The 27,280-nt window shown below is 41.0% G+C and overlaps 1 protein-coding gene across 1 annotated transcript; it reads left to right on the top strand.

Annotated features, from left to right (window-relative positions):
* ZNF365 (zinc finger protein 365) lies at window positions 1–25,997 on the top strand. Its single transcript, XM_033129679.1, is given in 7 exon segments — window positions 1–277; window positions 1,999–2,754; window positions 15,482–15,662; window positions 22,351–22,388; window positions 23,192–23,424; window positions 23,427–23,574; window positions 23,576–25,997. Coding segments are annotated over 6 exon segments (1,374 nt in total). The 5' UTR covers window positions 1–277; window positions 1,999–2,011; the 3' UTR covers window positions 23,607–25,997.
* The last annotated feature ends 1,283 nt before the right edge of the window (window positions 25,998–27,280 follow it).

A 27,280-nucleotide genomic window follows, 5' to 3' on the forward strand; every position in this document is an offset into this window, starting at 1 on the left:
CAGGACTCCAGGGCCCCAAGGCGTTCGCCCTCCGGACACCCGGGGTCCCCAACAGCCAAGCGCACCGCCCCCGCCGGCCCGCGCCACGCTCCGCCCTGGACGCGGCTCGTCCCGGCGCCGGGGTGCGCGCGGGTGGGAGCGGGCCCGGCTCAGCCTGATTTACGGCTCTGCTGAAAACCGCTCGGCTCCCGCAGCAGTAGCACCAACGGTGGCGGCGGCGGCAGCAGCAGCAGCAGCAGCAGCAGCAGCGGAGCCTGCAGCTACAGCAACAAGTCGGGTAAGTGGCGGCCGCGGGGCTCCGGCGCCTGCGGCCCGGCCCAGGGGGCGCGGCGGAGGGGACCGGTAGGGGCTGGTCAGGAGTTCCCGTCCCCTCACCCCCGCGGGGAGTTGGGCTTCCCGGCCCCTACCTGCAGGAACTCGTGTGCGCGCGTACCGGCTCTGGGGCTGGCACGCTGCGGGGCGGGGACGGGGAGCGCCGGCAGCCCCGCGCAGGAGGGTCTTTGCCAACCTGCCTTGCTCAGGCAGAGGAAATTAGGGCTGTTTCCGCCCACCCTATGCATTGGGGTTTCTGCTGGGCCCTTGAAAGCTTGCGTACTCGCGGAGTGCGTGATTACCCATTTCCCCATACAGAACGCCTCCCCTTTCCCACTGACCCCTATAACCCTGTCTTCCCCTTCCTTCATCTCTCATCTGCATTTTCTATCAGGATTTGTATCCCATCCCAGAAATCCGGTGGTTAAACCGGTGGTGCCTGGTGTAGCACAGGAAGAGATTCCCCCTCTGGGGGCCAGAGGCTTTTATTATTAACCTGGAAGCTTGCCTAATTGTCTGGGGACCACTTACACCTCTGCTTTTGAAGAGGTTGAGGGCCCAGTAATAACACTTCTCAGCCCAGACCCTTAGCTAAGCTCCCTCTTTTGGGGGCCCAATGCTTCTTACATTTAAGTAGAAACCATTCCTGGAAGAAATGGATACGCGCTGCTTGCAGAATTGGGTTGCTAGCAGTCATCTGTTGCTAAGGCTAAGATGAATTCTTACAAGGAAATAGTAACTTTCTGTTATTAAAAGAGTTATGCTGATACCTACCTGGTCGCACATTGGCCATTTCTAGAGGTTGTCATTAATGCCTAGAGGTTGATCCTTAAAACAGGACCACAGACAAGACAAATCCATCCAGAACACTCTTATGTTAATAAAGTCTTGGCCATGGCCCACTAAGGTCAGATAATATTTGACACTTTGGGTTCCCAAATTTTAGTAAATCTGGAGTATGGCAGCTATTGCTGTTACAATAATACTTTGATTTATGTTATTACAGCAATCATGAGAGGACAAAATTAAGGGCAAAAATCGCAGGTTGAAAACTTTTCAGCTGATGGCTTGGATGCCACTGCACCTAGTTTGAGTAATATCTTTCCTATTCTTGAGTAAAGAGAGCTGGGCTTGCTCTCCTAGGGTCAGTTCTGATAATTCACGCTCAGTTTTCCTCATTTTTTGTATTCATGCTTACCAGGTTATCAGTAAAATAGGGCACAGTTTTGCAGTTAGTATACTAAATTCAGGAGGGCAGGAAACCTGAATCTGCTTCTGGATCTGCCATTTTCCATCTGGCCTTCAGTTAATTACTTTACCTCCTTGCTCCAGTATTCTTACCTGTGAAAACGAATATTACCCATCTTTTTTATTCTAGGCAGGAGTCGGCAAACTTTTTCTGTAAAGGCCAAGTAGCAAGTATTTTTGGCTTTGCAGGTCATAGAGTCTCTGTCTCAACTATTCACCTCTGCCTTTTAGTGCAAAAAGAGCGGTAGACGGTAGGGACCTGGATGGATGAGGCTGGATTTGGCCCAGGGTTTGCAGGTTTTAATTTTCACGTAAGATTTATGCAAACGTCATTTGAAACCAAAAGGCCTCTGCCCTCATGGAGATGAGCAACAACAGTCATTTCAGTAGCATTTTAAAACAGACATGTAAACTATCTGTTTTTTGCCTCCTGCCCAGGACTTTTAGAGTAATGCAACAGAAGGCTTTTGAGGACAGCAGATACCCCTGGCAGGAATCCTTTGAGAATGTTGCTGTGTGCCTGCCATTCCGCTGCCCGAGGTGTGGAGACCATACCAGATTTAGAAGCCTGTCGTCATTGAGGGCCCATCTGGAATTCAGTCACAGCTACCAGGAGAGAACCCTCTTGACAAAATGCAACCTCTTTCCCTCCCTCAAAGACACAGACCTTGTTACTTCCTCAGAACCTCTGAAACAGGGAAAATTGCAGAGCTGTGGCAATGTGGTGAAGCAGAAACCAAGCTATGTTAACTTATATAGCATTTCGCACGAACACTCCAAGGACAGGAAGCCATTCGAGGTGGTGGCAGAGAGACCTGTGTCCTACGTGCAGACCTACACTGCCGTGGACCTACGAACAGACTCGCTGGATGGGCCGCGATCGAGTCCTGGACTTCCCACCTCAGACACCAAAGCTGCTTTCGAGGCCCATGTCAGAGAAAAATTCAATCGGATGGTCGAGGCGGTGGATAGGACCATCGAAAAGAGAATCGATAAACTCACCAAAGAGTTGGCCCAGAAAACTGCCGAACTGTTGGAAGTTCGGGCGGCTTTTGTCCAGCTGACTCAGAAAAAGCAGGAAGTTCAGAGACGAGAGCGGGCCCTGAATAGACAGGTGGACGTGGCCGTGGAGATGATCGCTGGGCTGAGGCAGCGCCTGACGGAATCCGAGGAGGAGCTTCTCAGAAAAGAAGAGTAAGTGGCTCTGAAACAGGATGCTAACCCGATTTCTTTAGGCTCCTTCCCCCTGAGTTACAAGCAAATGTTAAGTAAGGTTTGGTTTTGTGTTACTTGCAGGTATCTTGGCTGTATTTCTCATTGATACAGTTGAATGTAAGAGACACAAGGCTTTTAATATTATTTACCCTAGCTGTATGGTCTGCAACCTGGCAACATGAAAGTCAAAATATCTAATTCCTTCTCACCTTGGAAACTGTAACATACAGATAATGTTATTAGAGAGGGGAGTAATGCATTGTTTCTGTGGTGGGTTCCATTCCCAGCACCCACTGGTGAGCCAGGGAATTGAACGGGAAGGCAGAAGGGCATGCTGGGCAACTTTCCTTCTTAACAGTCTCCATGTAATGAAGTCAAGAACACGAGATGCTGTCTTAGTCAAGGACAAAAATATGCTCTAAGCACAAATACTGTGTTTCCCCGAAAATAAGACCCAATCGGAAAATAAGCCCTAGCATGATTTTTCAGGATGACGTCCCCTGAACATAAGCCCTAATGCGTCTTTTGGAGCAAACCTTAATGTAAGACGCGGTGTTATTTTAGGGGAAACACCGTAATTTTGGCTTCTTTGCCATTTAGGACTATCTTCCCATGTTAATAAAACGTTGATTGCTGAAAATCCATTTCATTACAACTTTTATTTGGAAGAAGCAGACATTAGGAAACCCAGAGGAAACTTTCTGATATTGCTGTGCTTCTGTGATTTAAGTTTCAGACTTCTTTTTTTGTAAAAGAAATATGTCATACTATAGTAAGTCGTGCCTGCTTACAAAGAGTTGACACTGGTTTTCACAAGTTATCGGCGATCAGAGAAACTAATTCTTTAAAAATCATACTTGGAAAACCATTTCCTTATCAGTAAGTATGGATTCAACCCAAAGTAGAAAAGTATGCATACCAACGCAGTGTATTTCCCAAGTGCAGAATGTTGGATTTCATTTTAAATAGAGGCGCAGAATTCATGGAATGAAAAGACATAACAACTGATAAACTAAAACATTCTAGAAGGAAAGTTTCTAAATAATTTGAGTTCCATTATAGAGATTGACTTAAGTTCATCCTTTTTTGCCTTGTGGCAGGCTTCCATCTGCGTTGTCTCTTAAAATACAGTAGTAATTCAAGCTTCTTCCACTTGGTAAGAGGTTGAGAAACCCTATATATCAAAGAGCTCATCACTTGCTATCACTAAATGCTTACTTTCTACGTAGAGGAAAAGCCTGATCTGCTCAACTTGACATTTTTTAAATTATGGAGTAAGGACGGAATTGATTGAGCCACTGATTTACTTTGCTCTTAGAGAAATGATTGCTAATGAGAAATGTTTCTGTCTTGGCTTCTGGTGTTTCCTGGTGGGAAGTTAATGCCCATTAAGGCGACCAGGGTGGCTAGCATTGCGCCACTGTGGAATGCACCACCATTTTTCCACTGGTGGAAAAATGGCAGATGTGGTTGCCCTACGTGCAGAGAAAAGCTTAGAATTAAATGTTATGGTATTTCTGTTTGATTAAAGAGCAGTTGATTTAAAAAGTAACCAAATTAATTGTTTGCATTTACTTATTTGTTGTGTTTTATTTATTATTTACACAAGTAATAATGGATGTGCGATTTGAGGTGGTGGTTGCCTGGAGTATGAGAAGACAATATGGTGACGGGAAGGAACATATGGTTAGATCTAGGTTATGGTCAAGGACCTAATTTTTACTTGGGTTGGTGGGTTCAAGGATGCTTTATTATTAGAAAAGAATTGGTTAACAAGTAAAAGTGGGCCATGCATGGGTCAATAATGATAATGTGTTATGGTTAATTCAGCACTGTCACCTGAGGACCAATTGGAAAACTAATACATACTTGTAAAAAACATTAACAGAGTAGAATTGTATATGTTAAAAGTCCTCCCTCCTTTCCAAGCATACACCACCCCATCCTGTGGAGACAGCTACTGTTTAGTTTAGTGAATGTCCTTCTAGATCCTTCCTGTGTGCATATAATCTGTACTGTATATGCATATACAGTTACTGTGTTTTCCCAAATGGAATCATGACACATACTTTTCTTCCACTTGTGTGTGGAGTTTGTTTTTGTTTTAACATAGTATGTTGTAGGTATCTTTCTTGCATTGAATATAGAATTATATCATTCCTTTTGGCTATTGCATGGTATTCCATGCTGTGGATGCACCATGGCTGATTTAATCTGCTTGCTATGATGAATATATGGTTTTGTTCCATTTTCCTAGTTTTAAAAATAGTGCCTCTGTTAACATTCTTGTACATATGTCTTTTTTCATGTTTTTTGTGAGTATATCTGAGGGTAAATCATGAATTGATTTTTAGTATGATATTTTTTGGACTACCAGAAAAAGGAAAGCAATGTCATTTAAAACAAAACAAAACACTTTAGATGAAAATACAGTGAAACTGCCTTCAACTTTTAAACATAAAATAAACAAAGTCTTCATTTTTTTAAGCCTCCATTTGGCCTGCCCCATCGGTTTCTGTATTCAAACCTCAAATAATCACTCTTTCTGTACATAAAATAGGACTGAAAGAGTCTTGTTTCCCTGCAGGACAGTGGAGCTCTTGGTCTGAGAGAGCAACGCTGGCCCTCAGCCTCAGTGTCTACAGGATCCACCCTGCCCTCCCCTGACCCCCCACAATAGGGATGCAGAGGGAGCCAGTTGCCAGTCTCCCACACCATTGAAACCGGTTGATTTGACTTGATCTGCCTGGCTGGGCCATGCGCTTTCCCTCCTCACCACTCAACTCACAGAGCTGAGTCTTCCACCAAAGAAGTGACCTTTCAGATACGGGAAGCTGCTTTTTGTCCAAGGAACATGCCAGGGGCTGTGCTCCCCTGCTAAACCCATCCAGATGAGCTCTCAAGGCCCGTTTGTGAGAGAAAGTAGGTGTTTACAGTACATTCGAAATCGAGTTAAACTCTGTGGACCTTTTGAGACACAAATGGTAGATTCAGTTAAGAAAAAAAAGCAAACATCAGTATTTAACATTCACGTGAGGTTCTGTTGCTTATGGATTTTTCTCTCAACTTTAAAATCCTTTCTTTCAAACTGAAATAAAAGACTCAAGGGCCGGTTTTGCCCTGAGGCCATCTGTAGACTGAAGCACCTTGGTTGTAGGAGTCATATATATATGTGCTCTGTAACAGAGGAGATTGTTTGAATTGGCAATATGTTGTACCTCTGTGCTGGTGAGTCTCATTGCACCTTTGTAAAGAGCTACTACATGTTTCTGCAGAGCAAATCTGAAAAAGAAATTGTTCATTGTCTTCACAAAGTCCCCATAACTTTAAAAGTCCCATGGAAACAGGTATTTACTTATTTAAGAGTATTCAGGACTGGAGGGTAGCACTGCTGGTAATCAGGTAAATCAATCCTGGCCAACCTTGCCGTAAGGTATCCCTTAACAAGAAAGGATGGATGTGGGTAGTAGCTGATCCCTGGTGGAGTTCACCTGGGGTTTAGAGGACATCGGTGTAATAACGGTCATCCTAAATTTACTTGCACACTCTTCTGCTGGTGAGGTTGGAAAGTCCAGACTGAGCACCTGTGAAGTATCGAGCACTGTGTGTGTGGGGAGAACACAACATTCTTGATATTTTTCTCTAAGGAGCTTACACTCTACATAGGAAGAATAAAACTACCCATGAACACACCTATATTCAATCCTAGGGTACTTTGAACAGTGGTTAAATGCAAGCCATGTTTTTAAGTTGATAAAAAGTTAGAGAACAGATGTTTCCAGGTGAAGAGGCCACACTGAAGGAGTGAGGATGAAAGGCAGGATTTGCACTGGTGGCTGGATAGTGACATTGAAGAAGAGCAGGGAGGTGACTGTTAGAGATGACCCGTAAGGGAACTGCGTGATTTTAGTACTGGAAGTTACTCCTGGCTCCTTCAGGATAACACCCTCATTTTACAGATGTAGAAAATAAGACCCAGGGTAGTGGAATGACTTAGCAGCAAAATAAAACTTTAGTAGCAAAGCTGAAAATGGAACCCAAATTCCCTGTCTCTCTGCTGATTGCTTTTTCCATTCACTGTATCTCAGCCAGACTTTTGAAAATGTGATATTTGCCCAAAGTATAAAGATTTAAGTAATACGAAATCGGGCCCATTTGGAATGGACTTGCTTCTTTGCTGTTTTGAGAGAACTGCCAGGGTGACATCATTTATTTTTCTGATGTGATTAAAGGAATTGTCACTTGGCATCAAAGGTGTTAGGAAATGGGGTAAGGGCTGTGTCAGTAAATATGGTAATGATACTAAGCTTCCGGAACACTAGCCCAGGGCTTTTAACTTCCAACATGGGCTTTTAACTTGATTGGCACATCCATGGCCGGTCAGGGTGGAGCGTGTGCCACTGCCAGCCTTTGACTGTGGTGAGGGGTCACTTTGTAATTCCATCTCTAATTTCCATCCTGCTCCCTTGCGAACTATGATAGATATGATCTTTTCCCTTCTTCCTTCATCATTTGCCCTGTTCCCAGCAGAAGGAGTCAGTAGAAGGCAAATCTTTGTTGAGTGCCCTCTGAGTGCCAGGTACTGTTCTAGTTCGAGTCAGACAGTGATCAACCAAATGAGTCCACTTCCTGCTTTCCTGGCAGTAATAGATCAGAAGGTAAAGTAGACATTAAACCGATCATCATGGGTGTGATAAAAGAGATGTAGATAGGTGCCCTGAGCCAGGTAATGTCCCTTTAGGTTTCTGTCCAAAGCTGGCTGTGGAATGCTGGCCTTTAAAAAGCAAACTTGACTTGCAAACTTGCTTTGTACAACGAAAAACCCTCTTGCTGCTTAATTCATCTTTCCCATTTTTGATCAGCTAAAGCGGTGAGGAGGCGATTTGGTCTCCAGACTGATCCATAGCTAGGAAGCAGGCCAAGAAAAATGATGTTAGATGTCGCATTCAGTGGGACAAGGAGGGGTCTGTTTGCTTCACATTTTAATGCATTTATATAAATGAGGGTCCTCTCTTTCCAGGCTAGGTTCCATGCAGACTTACAGACTAATGGAGAAAAAGCTAGATGTCAAACATACTCTCTGAGGGGTGGCGTGTGGTAAAATTTGGAGACTCAGGGAAGTTTTCTGTTTTTCTCTGTCTCTCTCTTGCTCTTTCCCTTCCCTCCCTCCAAGCCCCCAACCCTTCTCTGGCCTGAAGGGCTTAGAATGTAAATGTTGAGCTACTTAGAACCAATAAGAATAATTTGACTTTCTCATTACTTTGTAAATCCTTAGTGAGAAATATATATGCTTTTGGTTTATTCAAAGAAGCCAAAAAAGAGAGATGAGGTAAAGGGCTGACACAAGTAGAGATGTGACACGGCCCCAGATGTGGAACAGGTATACATTCTACCCTGTGGGGCCCCGTGGGGTACACAGGAGCCGTCCTTGAACTCCGAGTTTGCAGCCAGGTTCCCAGTGCTCAGAGGTGATGGAGCCTAGCTTTGGGATTTGCCTCCTGGCTGACACTACGGTCTGTCTGAGGTGCTCTGTGATCAATGGCTGGACTATTTTTAGCCAGAGGTATTTTTACCATTTCATATACCTCTGAAGAGGTTCATAAATCAGTAATGTAAAATGAAATTTAAATAACTTGGTAGTGCTTTGCCTTTGGGACATGAAGCTGATATTAAAGTGTTGTTTAAGAATAGAAAGAAGAGTGGCATCAATTTTAGATCCCACCCCCATTCCTGTAGGAGGTACCTGTGTTGCAAGGTTACTCACTTACTGGTTTTATTTCCAGTACTAGTCTGGGAAAAGATGAAAAGAAAGAAAGAAAGAAAAGTTAAAGATTTTCAACTAGAGATGTAGTTGCACATTTCGTGCATTCAGCAGAAATTTGTTGATCCCCTTTTGTGTGCTGGGTTCATGTTAGGTGCTGGGGGTATCACAGGAGCCCTGATTTTACTTCCTGATTTTACAGTGGAATGGGATAAATGTGTCCTGTGATAGGGTGCAAAGTTCTGTGGGAGTAACAGTAGGTCAACAGTAACAGCCATATGTTTGGGAGAGCTTCTTAGCAGGAGAGCCCTGAGGTGGGAGAGATCAGCAAGAGTGGGGACTTAGGAAGGGCAGTAGGAGAGACTCTGCTGGAGGAACAGCATGTGCAAAAGTAAGGATCTGTAACCATATTACTCAAGGTAATGTCTGCAAATTTTCTTCCTATATTTTAGGAGTTTTATGGTGTCAGATCTTACATTTAAGTCTTTAATCCATTTTGAATTTATTCTCGTCCATGGTGTAAGGAGGTGGTCCAGCTTCATTTTTTTTGCAGAGAAAGACAAATACCATATGATCTCACTTATATGTGGAATCTAAAGAATAGAATAAATGAGCACGCTAATCAGAAACAGTCTCAGAGATAGAGGAAAAAAACTGAGGGTTGCTAGATGGGCAGATGAGGATGAGGAAGAAGGTGAGGGGATTAGAAAGCACAAATTGGTAACCACAAGATGGCCACGGGGATACAAAAGACAGTTTGGGGAATATAATCAATAATGTTGTAAAGATTTTGTAGGGTAGCAGATGGGCACTTGTCTTATTAGGGAGACCACTTCATGGACGGTGTAGATGCCTGACCACTATGCTGTACACCTGAGGCTGAAGCTGAATAATACTGAATGTCAACCATAATCGAATATATGTATAGTCACAGGATGTGGAGTTCAGCGTAGGGAATAGAGGCAATGGAATTCTAATAGATATGTACGATGTCAGAGGGACAATAGAGGGGCAACTTTGTGAGGGGTGTAAATGTCTAACTATTATCTTGTTTTGTACACCTGAAACTAATTAAAAAAAAAAAAGTAAGGATCTAGCTGAAAGAAGAGTGTTCACTGAGGCTGGAGCAGAGAGGGATGTGTTGTGTATGAACGAGGCCTGAGGAACATAAGGCGACAGGATGGCCACGAAAGCTGGAAACATACGGGAATAGGCAAAATAAGCGGTGGATTTATAGTAGATTACAATATGTGGCATGATCTGTGTGTGTCCCTCTTTAACATGTGTAGTTCAGTGACTATGTAAAATAGAAACGGACACCACCCTTAACGTGCATTTCCTTCTGTCTCTACCCATTTCTAGAGAATGTTGTCCACATAATAGTATGTCTTTGATTTTTCTGAATTAACCTGTCTTTAACCCACCTCAGAAAAAGTAAGTGAGGGGGTTGAAAAAATAATCTCTCTTGTTGTAGACGTTATGGCCTTCCTGTAAATGAATGAGTGCATGAATGAACAAATATTTTTTTCCTAAATAAAGCTTTGATTGTACCAAAACGGCTTTTTCACTCAGTGCTCCCTTATGTACTACTTGTTCCTGAATGTCCGTGAATCTCAGGATGCTGACAGATTTCCAGGTCTGCAAGTCATTCGGCAAAAGAGTGAACTTCAGGCCCGTTGCTTATACTATACTGGTATTTTTTCCTTTAGTATCAAATAATGCTTTAAATAAGCATATTTCCCAGTGAATTTTGAAACTGGAAACTTTGGATTTAATGACATTTAATCTTTCTAAAAAAATAAGTAAGAAGTCAAAGATGGGACTGAGAGTAGCCTAGAATCAGTTAAGTTCCCCAAAGCTGGTCAATACCACACCCTGATTGAATTTCACTCAGCTTTGCCCTTACTTATCTTCTCATCTGGCCTCCAGCTTTCACACTGGATTCTGAATCACAGGCTTGAGAACCTAAAATAAAACCACACAAGTCTTTCTGCTCTTCTGTCTGATAGCATCATATTATTCTTTTTCTTAGTCACTTTCAGCTCAGCTTTGTAATTACACATTTATTTTAGTACGTGTTCCTTTTAATGTCTGCTTTGCTCACTGCATCAGGGTTCAGCGCACCACCAGCCACATCCGGCCTGCTACCTGTTTTTGTGGAGCTCGTGAACTAAGAAGGCTTTTATATTTTTCAATGGTTGAAAAAAAATCAAAAGAAAAATAATAATTCGTGACATATGGAAATTATAGGAACTTCAAATTTCAGTGTCCATAAATAAAGTAAAATAATAAAAAATAAAGTTTTATTGTTACACAGCCACACTCATTCGTTTACACGTCATCTATGACTCTTTTTGCGCTAGGCAGAGTTGAGTAGTTGTGATAGATACTGAATGACCTGCAGAGCCTGAAATAATAACTCCCCCGCCCTTTACTGGAACGGCTGATCCTTAGGTTAGACACTAAGCTTCATGAATGTAGCCATGGGTCCAAGAGTGCCCCAGCACTAAGCCCAGTACCTGGTAGCGTCAATAAATATTTGTTGAGTGACTAGATAATGGAATAAATAAATGTATGGCTTGTGGCTGCATCTTCCTCATGTTCTAGCCCATGTTGTTTACCCTCACCAGAGTTCTGAGTTCTGGATCACTCTGGATCACTCTGGTATACAGTATGGCAGCAATTTTCAAATTTTCTGGCCTCACTTCCCTTTACATTCCTAAAAAAATCTGACGATCCCCAAAAGCTTTTTCTTGTGTAGGTTTTTTCTATTGATATTTACTGTATTAGAAATTAAAACTTAGAAATTTGAAAAACACTAACTCATTAACAAATAGCAATAAGAAATCCATTACTTGATAACATAAATATTTCTGCGAAAAAATAATGATTTTCCCAAAAACAACTTAGTGAAAAGAGTGGCATTGTTTTTAAGTTTTGCACATATTTTTAATATCTGATCTAAAGAAGGCAGCTGGATCTTGTTAGTTCTTCTGCATTTAATCTGTTGCAAATTTATTTTGGTTGAAGTAATAGATGAAGGAAATCCAATCTCAGATATGTAGTAGGAAAATGGAGGGGTATTTTAATAGCATTTTCAGAGAATAGTGGATATTCTGCTTTGATACTATGCCAAATTCGACATTTGGTAGTTTGTTTAAGGTTAATTGCAACATGGAATCTGAAATCATATTAACGAGTATTTTGTCCTCCCTGGCATTGAAATCCATTGGTCTTTCTTCTACTTTCAATGGATGTTTTACTTTTTGGAGAATAATTATTAAAGAGGTTCCAAATGTAATGTAGTTAAACTTCTTTCTTTTCCATTCAGGAAATTCCCCAAATCCTTGGGGAAATAAGAGGTGTTTCTGGATATTGTTAATCCAGACTGAGCAGGATGTAACAGGGGAATCTGAAGTTGTACACACATGCTCTTCCACAATTAGTCACTGGGTTTTTGTTACTGTTTTTATCTAATATAGATACCCAACCACAATCTCAGTATGATGAGTTTTTCCAGCCCTTGTCTTGTGTAACTTCTCTTTTAAAATTAAATCATCAGGCTTGTTTTAACCTTTTGTTTTAGTTGATGTGAAACATCCATAAACTGAAATTAGGTTAGCATTGGTGCCAGGTTAGTTGAAAAAGACACAGGGTATTTACTTCTCAGCTTCAGGGCATAAGATAATTGGATGAGGGGGAAGTTAGAAAAAGATGTTTTTCTTCTACAACATGGCATAACACTCCACTATCAGCTAGGAGCATTAGTGTTAATTCGTGAAAGTTTTATATGGAACCAATAGCAAAACATTACATGATTTAAAAATACAGCCACAATCATAAGCTGTATTGCATTCAGATTTGTTTTCTTTTGAGATGCTAATCCTGTGGGATTAAGCTGTCATATATTTCTGTCTTATATTCTAAACTGTACAACCTGAGAGTCATATGCACAGAGGGGAAAAAAGACTGGAAAAAATATACCAGGATATTTACAGTAGTTACCTTTGGGTGGTGGTAGGATTATGGGTCATTTTTTTGTTTGTTTTTCCTTTGTCCTTTTAAAAAATTAATTACAGCAAATATTTATTGACTATTATGTGTCATGTATTGTGTTGAGTGAGGGGCTTAGAGCAAAAAAAAAAGCTGATTCGGACCTTGCTCAGTTAGATCCTCCAAATAGGTCAATTTTCCTATTTTCCATGGTAAGGGAGTATGCAATTTTCCTGTAATGAGATAAATACAGTAAATATTAAAAACCAAAATGAATTGAAAAAAAACACAACAAACACTGGCTCTTTTATCTATGTTTTTGTTTTTATCTGTGTTGGGTTTTTGGTTGTTTTCCCTGTTAAGTACAATTTGGAGACTGTTTCATAATTCAGTTATCCTAAATACCACCCAGGAAGTACCCACAGTGGGCTGGACTCTGAATGAATTGAAACTTTAGTGTTGGAAAGAAGAAGGAGTAGCTATTTTCTGGGCTATGTTTTCAGTGGTGCTTTTGAACTGTGAAGATACTCTGTCCAAAGGATCTCAACTGTCGAACATAACTACCGTGTTTCCCCAAAAATAAGACCGAGTCTTATATTAAGTTTTGCTCCAAAAGACGCATTAAGGCTTATGTTCAGGGGATGTCATCCTGAAAAATCATGCTAGGGCTTATTTTCCAGTTAGGTCTTATTTTCGGGGAAACTTGGTAGGAACCATGAAACAGCTGAATGTAGCACTCAGACAGACCCGCCACTATTTTGCTGCTAGTTAAGGTCTGTGACTCACCTAGGAGACAGATCAAAGCCAAATGACCGTGGAGCTTGAAAATTGGCTTGTGTTCATGGCCTGAACAGCTTGGAAAGTGCATATCTTCTATTCAGGGCTTGTTCGGAAACACCTGGAAATAAACTTCAGACTTGATGATGAAAGAAAACTCCTTTACAGAAGGACTGTTATTTCTCTTATGTGAATATCTTTTGACTACTGAAAGATAATGGAATTATTATGGGATTGGGGTTTATGTTTCATCTTGGATAGGAAACTAGAAAAATGGAAGCTGGTATAATGAACAATTCTTTGAGCGAATCATTGTGAGAACCAGTCTCTTTTCTATTTTTATAAATAGATAATTCCCAAGGTTTTGCAGAGACGTTTGACTCTGTAGGATGTCTCAGAAAAAGTTTCAGTATGGCTCAATGTGACATATTTGTGAGAGAAAAATCAGGACTAATTGTAAAAACAGCTCACTGACTAGTTGTACAGAAAGGAGCTAGAAGCCACGAACAGCTATTTGGCAAAGACTTTCTACGAAACTGACTCCTGAGCCTGACTTCCCTGAAGTTCTACTCTTTAAGAAATTATGGAGCCCTGTGAAAAATAAAGATCAAATGGAGATTGAGAAGATGCAGAGAAGTCAATGAATTTAACTATCTAGAACAACTGCATGAGGTTAGATTTAAAAAATAGGATTCATTTACCTAAAATGAAAGAGGCTGGAGGGTAGAGGGCGGACAGTTATCAGAGTGTTTAGAATCTTGCTTCTGCATAAACTGAGCATGGCCAGAAAAATGAAGGGCCGCTCCTCGAGGGTTGAGAGAGATATTGAAGACACATAAAAGAAGTACTATATCCAACAGGTAGTACTATTATGGAATTCGTTAGCTTCAGTGGGGGTGGCAGAGCATACAGAGGGGGTGGCTGAAAGGATCTTCATGGTTTCTTACTAAATGAGGCAAATCAGATGTGATACTGTACACCTCTTGGTAGTGCTGATTACTTGGAGCTTGGCCTGAGAAAAAGGTCAAGCACCTGTGTGTGTGTGTGTGTGTGTGTGTGTGTGTGTGTGTGTGTATGTGTGTAAATGCTTATGAGGATCGCTACCAAAATGTTAATGGTGGCGGTCTCAGGATAATGGGGTTTCAGAGGATAGTTCTTATATATATTGTAATGTGTTTGAATTTTTTACAAAGAACTTTTATTAGTTATAAATCAGAAAAGTGTTATTTTCGTTCTTGCGTTATCAATAAAAAATATGAAATAGTAATAAAGTTATTAAAAATATTCTGGATTTGTGCCTCCACAAGGAATTATGTAGGTAAAGGAATATTGTTTGAAGTACTTTGCTCAACATTTTAGGGAAAGGCAGCCTGCACATTGCTTCTCTTCTGTCAGCTAAAACAGCTTTCCCAGTGGATCTTGAATCCACTTCAAGATGGCATTTCTTGGGCTGTTTCATTCTTAGCTCGAAAATCTACTATCCGACAAGGTTACTCATTTTATAAACTTCGGTGCTTAGCATGGCCTCTCGCTTCCATACCTTGCCTCCCCGTAGTCTTTTCTCCTCTAATAGCTAGACTTAAAATGTAAGTCAGAACTTTTCTCAAAAGCATCTGATGGTTTCCCATCTCATTTTTAATGAAATCTGGAATCCTCACTGTGACCTGTGAGGTCCTACCTGGCTCCCTGCTCCCACTGTTCACCCCTCCCCCACTCTGCTCCGACCACACAGGCCTCCTTGCTGTACCTCAGACCCATCTGTACATTCCCTCGGAGCTGTTCCCAGGTAGCTGCATGGCTTATTCCTTTCTTCCTTCAGGTGTCTGTTCAAATGTTACCCCGTCCAAAAGGTCGACCCCTGACTTTGCTTTCTCAAATATCACTCATTCCTTCCCTTCTTCTGTCACTCTGTCCTTTTGCACCCAGTTTCAGTTTTCTCCTTAGCATTTATCACCACCTGACATATATATTGCTTGTATATGTTCTATGGTTATCTCCTACTAAACTGTGATCTCTAAATGTAATCACTAAAATGGAATTTTATCTCTCGTCATTGCTGTGGCCATACTGCCTAAGGCAGTACCCGACACATAGTAGGCAATCAATAAATACGTATTGAATGAATGAATTCCTGTCTCATTTCTCTATTTTGTGTTCTGACATTTGTCTTTGCAGAGAAGTTGTTACATTCAACCACTTCCTTGAAGCAGCAGCCGAGAAGGAGGTTCAAGGGAAAGCTCGGCTCCAGGACTTTATTGAGAACCTGTTGCAACGGGTAGAACTGGCGGAAAAGCAGTTAGAGTACTATCAAAGCCAGCAGGCGGACGGCCTCTGCCGAGACATCAGTGAGCACGTGGTAAGTGACACAGGTCCAGCCACCAAGTGTGAGGTGCTTGAGTATTAGATCGGGTCAAGGACAGAAGCAAAGGGAGCTGGGGAGGGACTTGTAGGGACTCTCTTGACATCATTTGAAAGCACTGCCCTGGCCATGCCTGTGTTATGGAAGTGATATAGGTGAACCCAAGACACCTGGAAGTAAGCGATGCACCGTCTCCAGTTCTTCTTCACTCTCCGAAGTAGAGCCAAGATGAATGGGTAGAAATATTTTCATATTTGTAGAATAACAGAGTTTTGAAGTATGCGAAGAAATCATCTGTCCCAACCTTGGTGTTCAGGTAGATCGGAAGATACTGTTTTTTAGAGCTTTTCAAGCAAATCTTATGAAAGCTTTGGCCTTTCTCAGTAAAGCAAGATTTAACAACATTCTTTTTCTTCTTTAATAGAAAGGAAAACACTGTTCAGTAGTCTGTATATGTTAAACATTCTTTAAGTCTATTTTCAAAAAGACAGAAAAATTCACAGGTGATAAGTTTACATATAGTTTCAGGGGCTAAAGAAACCACCAGAGTCCAGATGAGAATCCTGGATATGGATGAAGGTCCAGACTCTCACAGTGGCTTGATCAAGCTTCCTCGTCTCTTTGGAGGACAGGGAGGAGGTACAAATTACCATACTGTAGGTGCCCTGCATACAGTTTCTTTGGTGGTATACACAACAAAGCCAAAGAAAGGATTTTTGAAACCCCGAAGTGGTTTATTTATAACATTGTCATTATTTATTGAAGTTTATGTTTACCTCCTTCCCAGAAGATTTTTAAATAATTCTTTTACCTACCCCAAAATGGACTATATATATAAATAGGAAACATTTATGTTAACCAAAAGTTTAGGTTGCTCTTGGTTGATAAAAAAAAGTTTAGTTTGAGCATTCTGGAAGCCAAGATGAAAAGGAAACATAAGTAATAAAAGAAGGAATGAAATGGAAGGCAGGTGGGTAAAAGAAGGAAGACGGGAGGGAGAGAGACAACAGGAAAGAAAGGAGAGAGGGAGGAAGGAAAGAAATGAAGAAATCTGACCCAGTGCTTCCTGTAATAATATGTGCTTAGCCTTAGAGCAGTACAGTAATGCAGGCTCCAGAGCTTTCCAGTCAGGAGCAGAGTAGACTGGAAGGAAGTATATTTGTTACATCTGTGAGGTTTCTGTGTTCAAAGCAGTTTCAGCCTCATGACATATTATTTTCCAGGTAGGTGTCTTTGGTCTTCCACATGTAACTTTCTTGAGAGGGAACCTTTACTTCTCTCCTGGATTACTGTGTTACCTCCTTGGGAAACTGTGCGAGTGTCCAGTCATAACTAACTGTGGCTGGAGGGACACTGTGAGTCCTTTCCTTTCTTCTTCCATCTTGCCCTCTCTCAGGAGAGGCTTGTGGCCTAAGGTCACAGAGCTGAGACGTGAGGTGAAAAGGCCTGACTTCTAGATCATTCCTACCCTCTTGACTGGGCAAAACACTTTGTCTTCCTTGGCCTATAATTCTTAAGATGAAGCAGTTGGGCTAGTTGCACTATAAGGTCTTTGGGTCTCTTAAATTCTCTGATTATCACCTGACTTTGGTGGTTAGGAATTCTGAAATTAAAATGTAGCCTTAATGTTTTCAGTCTTTAGGCTTATAAGTAACCCAGAGGTAAGATATGTAAAATCCTACTATACTAAGCCAAGAGGATTTTAGGAAACAGTGGAAGGCAGGGAAGAAGAAAGAAAGCCCATTAGTCCGCTGTCTCATTTATATTTCTGTGTTCACTTCCTCTGCTCAGTTTATTTTTCCAGCTTGAAAACTGAACATCTTTTAAAAGACATAGCCAGTCATTATTTGTCATCCTGCTATACCATGCGATCAAAAGTTGAACAGCATCTCTACTCGTCTAGTCAGATGTGTATATATAAAATTATATGTATGTGTGCATGTACACACAACATATATACATGCACACCTATATACACATAAATACATATAGACACACATATTCACATGTGCACATACACACATACATACATACATACAAATATGGTAGGAAACTAGTAAATATTTATTTTAGGCCCTCTGTGTCCCAAACATGACAATATCTGCCTTCATCAGACTTGATTTACCTGGGGGAGAATTGACTAATTCAGACAAAGTGCAGTTAAGATTTTAGCAGGGAATTTGGAAGTGAGAGCTGCTTGTGAGTAGGACATGATCAGGCTGGAGGGAGGTGAACTCTAGTGGAAGGTGAGTACATCACCCTGAGAAGACCAAGAATGAGGTGTTTGATTTCTGAAAAGATTTAGCAGATGTAGTTTCCCCTGTTTTGATGTGTAATCTTTTAAACTCTACTTTGGACCGTGATATACTACATTGTGAGACAGTCTATAGACCGACCCTAAGACCATGTCTCCTTTTTAGTCAGTCTATTTCATTGTAATCAGATACATTCACCTATGAAATTAGGAGACATGTCTGATGTAATGAAAGTACTAAGTCTAGCTTCCCAGGGTATCCGTGGCTCTAGATACACAGAAGAGCTTGGATGTTTTAGCAGGAGAAGTTTGACACATCTTTATTAACCTTGTTGGCCCTACTTAGTGAAGGTCTGGAGCACTGAGATGCCTGGGCTTCTGGAGCCTCAGTCCCACCGAGGGGAGCTCCTGGCCCCAGTGTCCAGGATGGAGCAGAACATTCTAATCTGTTCCTCCCACATCTCAGCTCCGTCCTGCAGAACAGTCGGAAAAGTCATCACCAGCCTGGCCTGGCTCTACCATCTCCACTAAGGCTACACTGCAAAAAAAATTGTCAGTTCTTTATCTCCCTTCTTCCACCCACCCCGAGTTCCTGCCCTCTCTCCTCTTTCCCTCATTACCATCTCCAGATAGCAGTGAAATTTCTAGATTGATGTATACGTTGATTCTTTCTGAGGTGTCTTCTAACTTTAAATTCTTTTGTGCTCTAAAAATATTTCCTCCCCCCTCACATTTAGTGCCTTTTTCTGAAATAATGTTTTGGCATCTGTATCTTTCCCTTAATCCCCTTGAGCATTTATGTTCTTTTTCACCTGGCTGGTTTCTAAAAATGTACTATGCTTACTCAGATATTTTGTCTTTATGCTCTAAAAAACGCTGTCGAATTAGACACAAAGTGACCTAATATCCCATCTGCCAAAATCACTGACAGAACTGCTCCCATGAAAGGTCATGAAACAGCTTGGATAATCTTATTTTAAGCGATGCATTTATTTCCTGCAGGTTGCTAAATTAGGACTAGCAGTAATTCATTTAACACTCATTTATTGGGGATGCAACGCTGACTGAGTGCTGAGGAAACTTCAGTGAGTGAGATAGATGAGGTCCCTGCTCCCAGTGAGGAGAGGCATGCAATAAACAAGTAAACAAATAGCAAAGATAATTTTGTATAGTGACAACTCCTAGAAAGAAAAAAAGATGACTGTGTTGGAGATGTCCACTTGAGCACTAGTGACATGCTTTCAGGAAAAGCCTTGCTGAGGAGGCAATATTTGCGCTGTGACCGGAATAACAAGAAGAAGGCAGCCCTGGAAATTTGGAAGTGGAATGTTCTAGGCCAAAGAGTAGGAATTGCACGTGCCTCAGGAGGGAATAAGCGTGGCACATTTGAGTGGTAGGAGATGAAGTCCGAGAGTTGGAAAGGGTCTAGAGCACGCTGTGGTCTGTAGGTCACGGGAGGAATTTGTATTTACTCCGGAACACAGAGAGAAGCCATTGGAAGGTTTTAAGCAGGAGGTGATCTGTGTTTTAGCAGAATGGCTCTGGCTGCTCTGGGGGGAATTGACTGGAGGGGCACAAGAACGAGAGATGGCTTAGAAGTTGGTTATGAGGTGACAGGTCAGAGGGGATAGCATTTTTGGATAGAGGGGCGGTAAAGAGAAGGAATGGGGATAAGGACATGTTCTGGGAGTAGAATAGACAAGAGCAGTTGGCCTTGCTGAAGGATTAGGTTAGAGGGTAAAGGAAAGAGGAATCAAGAGTGAATCTAAGGTTTTGTCCCGGACAATTGAGTAGAAAGGGCTGCTATTTACACAAAGGGGAGGTTGGATGAGGGCTGAGTGTCCAGTGTCCCCAAGCCTGAAACAACCTGAGATGACACCATGTTTGTGTTTTAGAAATGCTTAGATTGGCTCTCAGTGCAAGGTTGTTTATATTTTTCCACCCTGGAGCCTCAATCAAGGGCGCTCTTGATGCCCATCTTCATACTCGTCCCTCCCTAAACAAAAGGAAGACTAAGTAGCATAGGAGAAATGGAGGCAGGAAGATGGGCTAAGTAGGAAGAGCCTTTCTGTCTGCCTGTGTCTGTTGCCATCAGAAGGAACAATGGCCTCCTGTGTTCAAAGGGAAGAGAGTATATGAAATTCTCTGGTGTGTGATAACCGGTCCGGCATCCACCCCAAACCTCATAATCATAGATCGCTGGAGAAATTCTGATCCAGCCATGGATTCCACTTAACGTTTTGTGTATGTACTTCCTTGCTCTTATACTTAATGTACACAAACACACACTGTTTAGGGAGGCTGTGCAGAGTGAAGGCTTGCTCTGGCTTGGAATGTGCTAACTTGGGTTTAAAGCCCCGCCCTAACAGTGCTAAAATGTTGAGGCTTTGAACCAGCTACTTAACTTTTCTGCCTTACTTTCCTTATCTATAAAATGGGGATTATAGTGCTTACCTCATAGTTGTTTTGAGAGTTATTTCTGCTTGTTATACTCATATGGTCAGTATTTTACCCAGCACGTGACATATAGATATGCGCAATTTATGGTACCTGTATATGTGTACATGTGAGGTTTATGGCTCATCTTTACCTATTTTTATGCATTTCCCTTACTATAAGACATAGTGAATTCTTATCATTTCCTGAGGTCCATCAGTGACATTCATAGGCGCTAAGGTTGTAGTTATTAAAACTTTAATAACTACATTTTGGAAGTCAGGGACTCCTTTGAACATTTGATAACACTGTTGGCCTTTTCCCCAGAGAGGAAAGCAGGGAAGCATTCTAGCGTTCTCTCTCTCTCTCTCTCTCTCCCTCTCTCTCTCTCTCTCTCTCTCTCCCTCTCTCTCTCTCTTTGCATAAAATTCCGAAGGACATGATGTATACATATAAGTTATCAAACTATATGCTTACATAAAGGGAAAAAAATTTTGTTATGCCTCAATAATAATACAAAAAAAAAGTAGGCAGGAATTTAAAGGAAGAAAGATTCTAGATTTTTTAGTTTACACATACACTAAAGTCTATTCAAGGAGCCCAGTTGAGAAACACTTATTGGTGGTGGTGGGGCAGGAGGGCAAGAAGGTAGAAATGCTGATGCTTTGCGATTCCCAGAAGCTGCCTGCCTGGTATGTATCTGAGCCATATGTCCTGCCTTCTTTGTGTATTGCATACCTCACACCCTTCATGCAAGAAGGTACCTTTTTTTGTCCATATTTACTAATCTCATAGAATCCAGCCAGCGTGAACAGTGGCAACAATAATGCTGACCTTTGATTGTCAAAAGGCGGAAGGCAAATCTTGCCTTCTTGGGGTATGACCCTCAAAAGTTTAAGAAAACTTCTTTCTGATTTGCTCCTGACTAAAGCTCACGCTGCAGATAAAAGAACCAGGCAAGTGATGCTCTTAGGCGGAGCTTGGTTCCTCAGGTTATCTGAGTACAGCAGGGACATGGATCTAGGCCACACTGGGCCTCAACATCAAGATGGCCTTTCCCCCACATTTTCTTTGTCATCCTCAGCGTCCATCCGTCTGCCTGCCACTTCTTTTAGGGAAGGCACATGGGGGAGGTCAGGAACAAAAGGTTGGGAATACACTGGGTTTGCCTGTAAAGTGGATGGTGACATCTGGATCACAAAATGATAATTATCAATTTATTCTGGAAATGATATTCCTAGCTTCGCCACAGAAGTGCATGAAGATATGTTATTGGGGTCGGCCGGTTAGCTCAGTTGGTTAGAGCGCGGTGCTCTTAACAAGGCTGCTGGTTCGGTTCCCACATGGGCCACTGTGAGCTGTGCCCTCCACAGCTATATTGAAACAACTCCTTGACTTGGAGCTGATGGGTTCTAGAAAAACACACTTAAATAAATAAAAGTTTTTTTTTAAAGGAAGATATTTTATTGGGAGTGGAAAATAATCTCAGTGATAGATGGCCTCAGGGACGACTATGGAATTGGTTGGTCTTCGTAGGCTCTCATTTTAGAAATGATGTAGTTTAGGCAATAAACATGTTATGCCAGTTTCCCTCTTAGTTGATACACTGTGGTCCACCACACCTGTAGTAAATGAGCTGCAAATACATCCTGAATCAGTCAAGAAATAATGGCACATCATTCCAGCTTTTAAAAACATATTTCTTCACATGTTGCTCTATTGGAGGGCTCTTTGACCTTTGAAATTTTGAAATCTGCAGCAACTGGCTTCTTGGAAATCTCAGAACAGGGAGCCGCAGAGGCTCCCTGAGTAAACAGAGGCTGAGCATGAGGTGTGCTTGTTCACTGCTGCGATGGATGGTGCCGTGGGCAGTGCTCCCAATAGCAGTTACTGGCTTCCTTGATGGGAAAACAATTTCTTAAAAATAGAAGCAAGACTTTAGAAATCAAATCCAACCTTCAAGTGAAGTAATGTTTCTTTCTTGTTTTCCTTTAGCTTACAGATATCTCCTCAAATAGGAAATCCAAATGCCTGTATGTATATCTTTTTATACTTGGGCCATTTGATAATGTCTATATACGATGTTTTCCTGTTGCATTTTATAAGACATCCATAATATAAATGGATTTGAGAGTCTCAGGTGAAAATTTACCCGATTATGCACCTAACTTTCTAAAATGTGGGTCTGACTTTTAGCTATGTTATTAGGTTGGTGCAGAAGCAATTACGGTTTAAAAGGTTAAAAATAATTGCAAAAACCACAATTACTTTTGCATTGACCTAATAGTAGTCTATTGTATATGGCAGTATGATAGTACAATTGGAGTATTTTTACAGTATGATAGGGTATAACTTTCTCTTTCTGAGATACAATACAGTCATAATAGCTCTGTAGCACTATTCATGTCGTATGTGTACTACAGTATATGTACATAAGTTTATACTATGAGTCATGCACTTTGTAATAGTTATACTACAGATCTGAGTCCCCTAGTAATTACTTAAAGACTCATGAGGTATGGGTTTTCCGCCCATCTTCTCCATAGACCAACTGTACGTATTCTCCTGGGTAGTCATTTAAATTTTCTATGCCTCAGCTTTTATTTCTGGTAAATAGGACTTGTAATATTTCCCTGGGAATGGAGTATCATGAGATCACTTCATGAAGGCCACAGGAATTTTTGGAAGAAAAATACAATGTATGTTATTTGTTTTACTGGTGCGTTATCACTTCTCTAGCATGCAGGAGTGATTGTGCCGTAGATAGTTTTTAATCTTTTAAGGTTTTAAAGAAATCTTTCTGCTCATCTCCCTCCTCCTGCCTGACCATCTATAGAAGCCGAGGGCACCCACATTTGATGTATAACCACCCTGATCTCAAGACCCATTTTCATCCAAAGGGAAGGAGCTACCTGAAAAAAGCCAAGGATGACAGAGCCAGCATGCAGCCTGCTAAGTCCATTCACGAACAGGCCGAGTCCCCAAGAGAACTCTGCAGACTACCGAAGAAAGGCGAACCTCTGGGGTTCAGTCGGAAAGGCAACATCAGGCCCAAAATGGCCAAAAAAAAGCCAACAGCGCTCGTGAACATCATCTAGAAGGGTGGGTGCCTCTGGACTACGATTGCTGGGTTCTGGGGAATGTTCTAGGGGCCAACAATAATGTCTTTTTGGGCACATCCCATAGTAAGACACAATGGGAAAGCAAAGGGTATAACAGTTATTTCCTGTCCGTACAAGCATGTGGATTAACCAGAATTTAACAAACGGGAATCTCAATGAAACAGAATTTTACTGCAGGTACCTTGTAGAAGCCAGAGGCAAATTACAGAAAGCACTGAAAAGGTGAAAGCAATCTTATCCCCAAATTTTAGTAGAACAAAGCTCCAACTTCTAAAATAATTAGCCCAGTCTTCAGTAGTTTCTGCATCTGGTGTTCTAGGCAGTAGTGATTAATTCTCAGACCCAAGGTCACACAAGATGTCAGGCACAGAAAAAAACTTCATCTGTGTCCACTGCTCTCTAAATTGTGAGACAAAGACTGGGAATAGAAAGTTCTCTTCACTGCAGTGAAATAAAACTATTTTTATTTCTTTTTAACCGTCCCCTCAATTAATGTGTAAGCCTTCAAAAGAAGGATTCCTGTTTCCCCGAGTATTCTGGTTAATCCAGATTTCAATGTTTGGATTGCTTCAGGGACTTGTTTAGTTAGACTTCAGTTCTCGTTTCCATGGAGTGTTTCAGTTTGTCGGATTCAGGTTTTGTGTTTCTCTGCATGCATGTTTATTCAGCTTTTGGTGCATCTCTTCCCTCTTTGGCTGGATATTCTGCACCTTAAGATCATGCTGCTAGCCTCTACCTGTGTCTCTCGCTGTGGTTGGGGAGGCCATAAACGCTTTGACGAGCCCCCACCACAAGCTCAGGGTCTGAATGGGTGAATGCCTCGGATTGCACACGTGCTGCATTGTGAGCCATCCCAAGACACTGCAACCCTCTCCCAAGACCTCCTTTCCTGGCAGTGTCAGCAGCTTCTCTGTCTGTTAGCTGTGGGCATCACTGTCTCCGTGCTGGCCTAACTTTTCCACCTCCTGCTGCTCCTGTGCCCTTTTATGACTAAAATATACATTCTTACCTTTCAGCCAGCTATCTGAAGTGTTCATTGTACACTGCTTTCTAAAGTAATTTCTAACATAAACAGTGCATGTGGGATCCAGACTCAGAACCTGTCCTCTCTGTCCCTAAAATGGCCTTTGTTCCTACAAAGAACCGTCTGTTAAGAACCTGCTTTATGATTTTTTCTCAAGCATTTCCATGTTACTTTTTTAAAAAATTTAGCATTTTCATCAAATCTGCAGAGTTTACAAGTGCTGGCATCCTTCTTGGAAATAAGAATAATTATGTCCCCAAATATATACATATATACATATATATAATACAAACAAAATATATATATGTCAAGTATATTAAGAATTTATTTTTAAATACTCATGGAAAAGGTGTGTGTGTGTGGTGGATAGTTTTTAAACTATATATGTTAGTTCATGTAAATTGAATTCTCTCATTTTAAAAGTTAAAACTGTAACCTAATTAACATTAGTAGAATTATTGTTATTGCAGTAAACATCAGATTAGCAGGGCTTTAAAAATAGGTAATAAAGCAATTACTTAAAATGCTAGTAAATTGAAAAGTGTAACTTACTACTGTACAAACGTTTTGAACCTGTCATAGTGAAAATGTTGACTTTTGAATCTTCACTTTGACTTTTGGCTCGTAGGGGTGGACCATTCACGTGGTGTATAGGCAACTATCAAGTGCGAAAAATATTGCTGTGAATATCACTGTTTAGGCTAACACTATAAAAATTGTAATGTTATAATTATTATTTATTTGGAGAATTAACCTTCTCCATGGTTATTTATTTATTGATGTTTATACCATGATTGCCCTTTACCTTTTATGTACTAAAAATTGACTCGTTGATTCTGTTGCATGCTAATTGTCCCGTAATGTGTGTGTGCAATGACAATTTATTTTGAAAGGTGGTATAGCCAGATTTTTTTTTTTTAATTTTTTAAATGTAACCTACATTTTCAATTTTCATTTAATATGTCTAGGGTGCATGACAGCTCTTTTTGACAGTGGTACCCAGTGATCTTCAGAAAGCAGCATAGTATCATATCTACTCTATGTACATTACACAAGACAAATGATGTTAAGACTTCTTTATTAATTTTTTTAAAGTCCCAGCAGAATTCTGACCCTCACACAAGAAAATGCATTATGTACGTTGTGCTCCTTAAGAGACATAAATTTGCTATTCAAACGTGAAGCTGGCTCACTCGAAGGGATACCCCACTTACTTGCGATGGCCCAAGCCATGGGCCACGTCCTACTTCGGTTTTATTTTTAAATATTTTCTTTGTCCACATGGGCAGTCAACCTTAGAGTTGCTTTTTGGAAGAAATCACCAAAGTTTCTGGGAAAACATGTTCAAGGTTAAACTGAAGAATGGATCTAATTTTATTTATTTTGTAAGGACAAAATCTTTATTTGAGCTGTTTTTCATTCTTTTTTTTCCCCACTCAAGATTACTTATTCTTAACTGCAAAGTTCAGATTGCTTAGACACTGTTTTCCAGTATTTTTCAGGGTCAGTCGGTTGTCTGGAAGTTGGAATATTCTCTTCCAACAATTCAAAAGAAAGTTTTTAGATTATAAAATATTATAATAATAAAGCTATATTTCTGACTAATGTGTTGTTGTTTTGTCTAGTTGAAATGTTTCTGGGGAGCCAAGTATGCTGGTCCATTAACAGTGGACACAATGTTCCTCATGAATAAGCTATACAGTAGTACACATAGCCACCGTGATCTTGTACCTAGAAGCTTTCTTGAAAATTTAGCTTGATCATTTTTGTTTATCATAATGCCTATATTTAAAAGTTCTTTTTATATATGTTGACACTGAGAAGTCCTCATGACAAGCCCATTTGGCACTTTTCTCCCATCTTCCTCCACAACTATGAGTAATTTTCTGACACTGTATTTTTAAACTTAGCAAAAATCATGAACAGGTTTCACAGTATGTGTGTACATGTATCCCAGCCTATATATGCTGTACATCCTAGTCCTTGAAATGCTCAGAGAATGATCAGGATAGATAACAGGAGTGTATCACTAGTAGAATAACTCAGCCATTGGTCTTTTAAGACCTGTGGAATTCGGAAAATTTGGGGGACTCCACTTGTCCAGGAGCTGTTAGAACTATTAGGGAGAGGACCTCAGTCTGTTCTTCTGTTTAGCTTGTGTTAATAAGTTCACCAGGTCATAATGTTCTTAAGAAATAACTGGCACATTCTTGATTATCTCTGGGCATTAGAAAACATAAATAAATCCCAGTATCTTGATTCGGCTCAGTTTGGATCCTTGGAAAACGAATTCCAAAGATGGTATGCATGCAGGATCCCAAAGACAAGGCTTGGAGCCATTTCAAAAAATTAAATGATTGGAAACTTTAGAAATTGGATTCCTCTTTGTGGAAATAAGGTGGTGAATTTTTTTCTTTCTTTTTTTTTTTTGGTTCATGTTTTGTATCAGTAAAAGTGGACCCATCTGAAATGTTCATTTAAGGAAGGGATTTTCATCCTATAGCCCTGTGATATGTTTCCTTTGGATTCACAGCTATTATTCTAAGACAGAAATGAGTTTTTCAGGTAGAAGAAACTCATGCATTGGCAGGCCCTGCTCTCCTGCCCACCGTGTAATGGGGACACTGGTAAATTTCATAGATGTGGGGCAGGTGTCTGGGATTCTGGGATGGTGAGTGAGGGCTTTGTCCTGTGACAAAGGGCATGTCCTGTGAAAAGAGACATGATTGCTGTCCTTGAATATCTGAAGGGCTGTCACATGCAAGAATACATATTTTGT

This window comes from Rhinolophus ferrumequinum, chromosome 16 (assembly GCF_004115265.2).
Source record: "Rhinolophus ferrumequinum isolate MPI-CBG mRhiFer1 chromosome 16, mRhiFer1_v1.p, whole genome shotgun sequence".
Lineage (NCBI taxonomy): Eukaryota > Metazoa > Chordata > Mammalia > Chiroptera > Rhinolophidae > Rhinolophus > Rhinolophus ferrumequinum.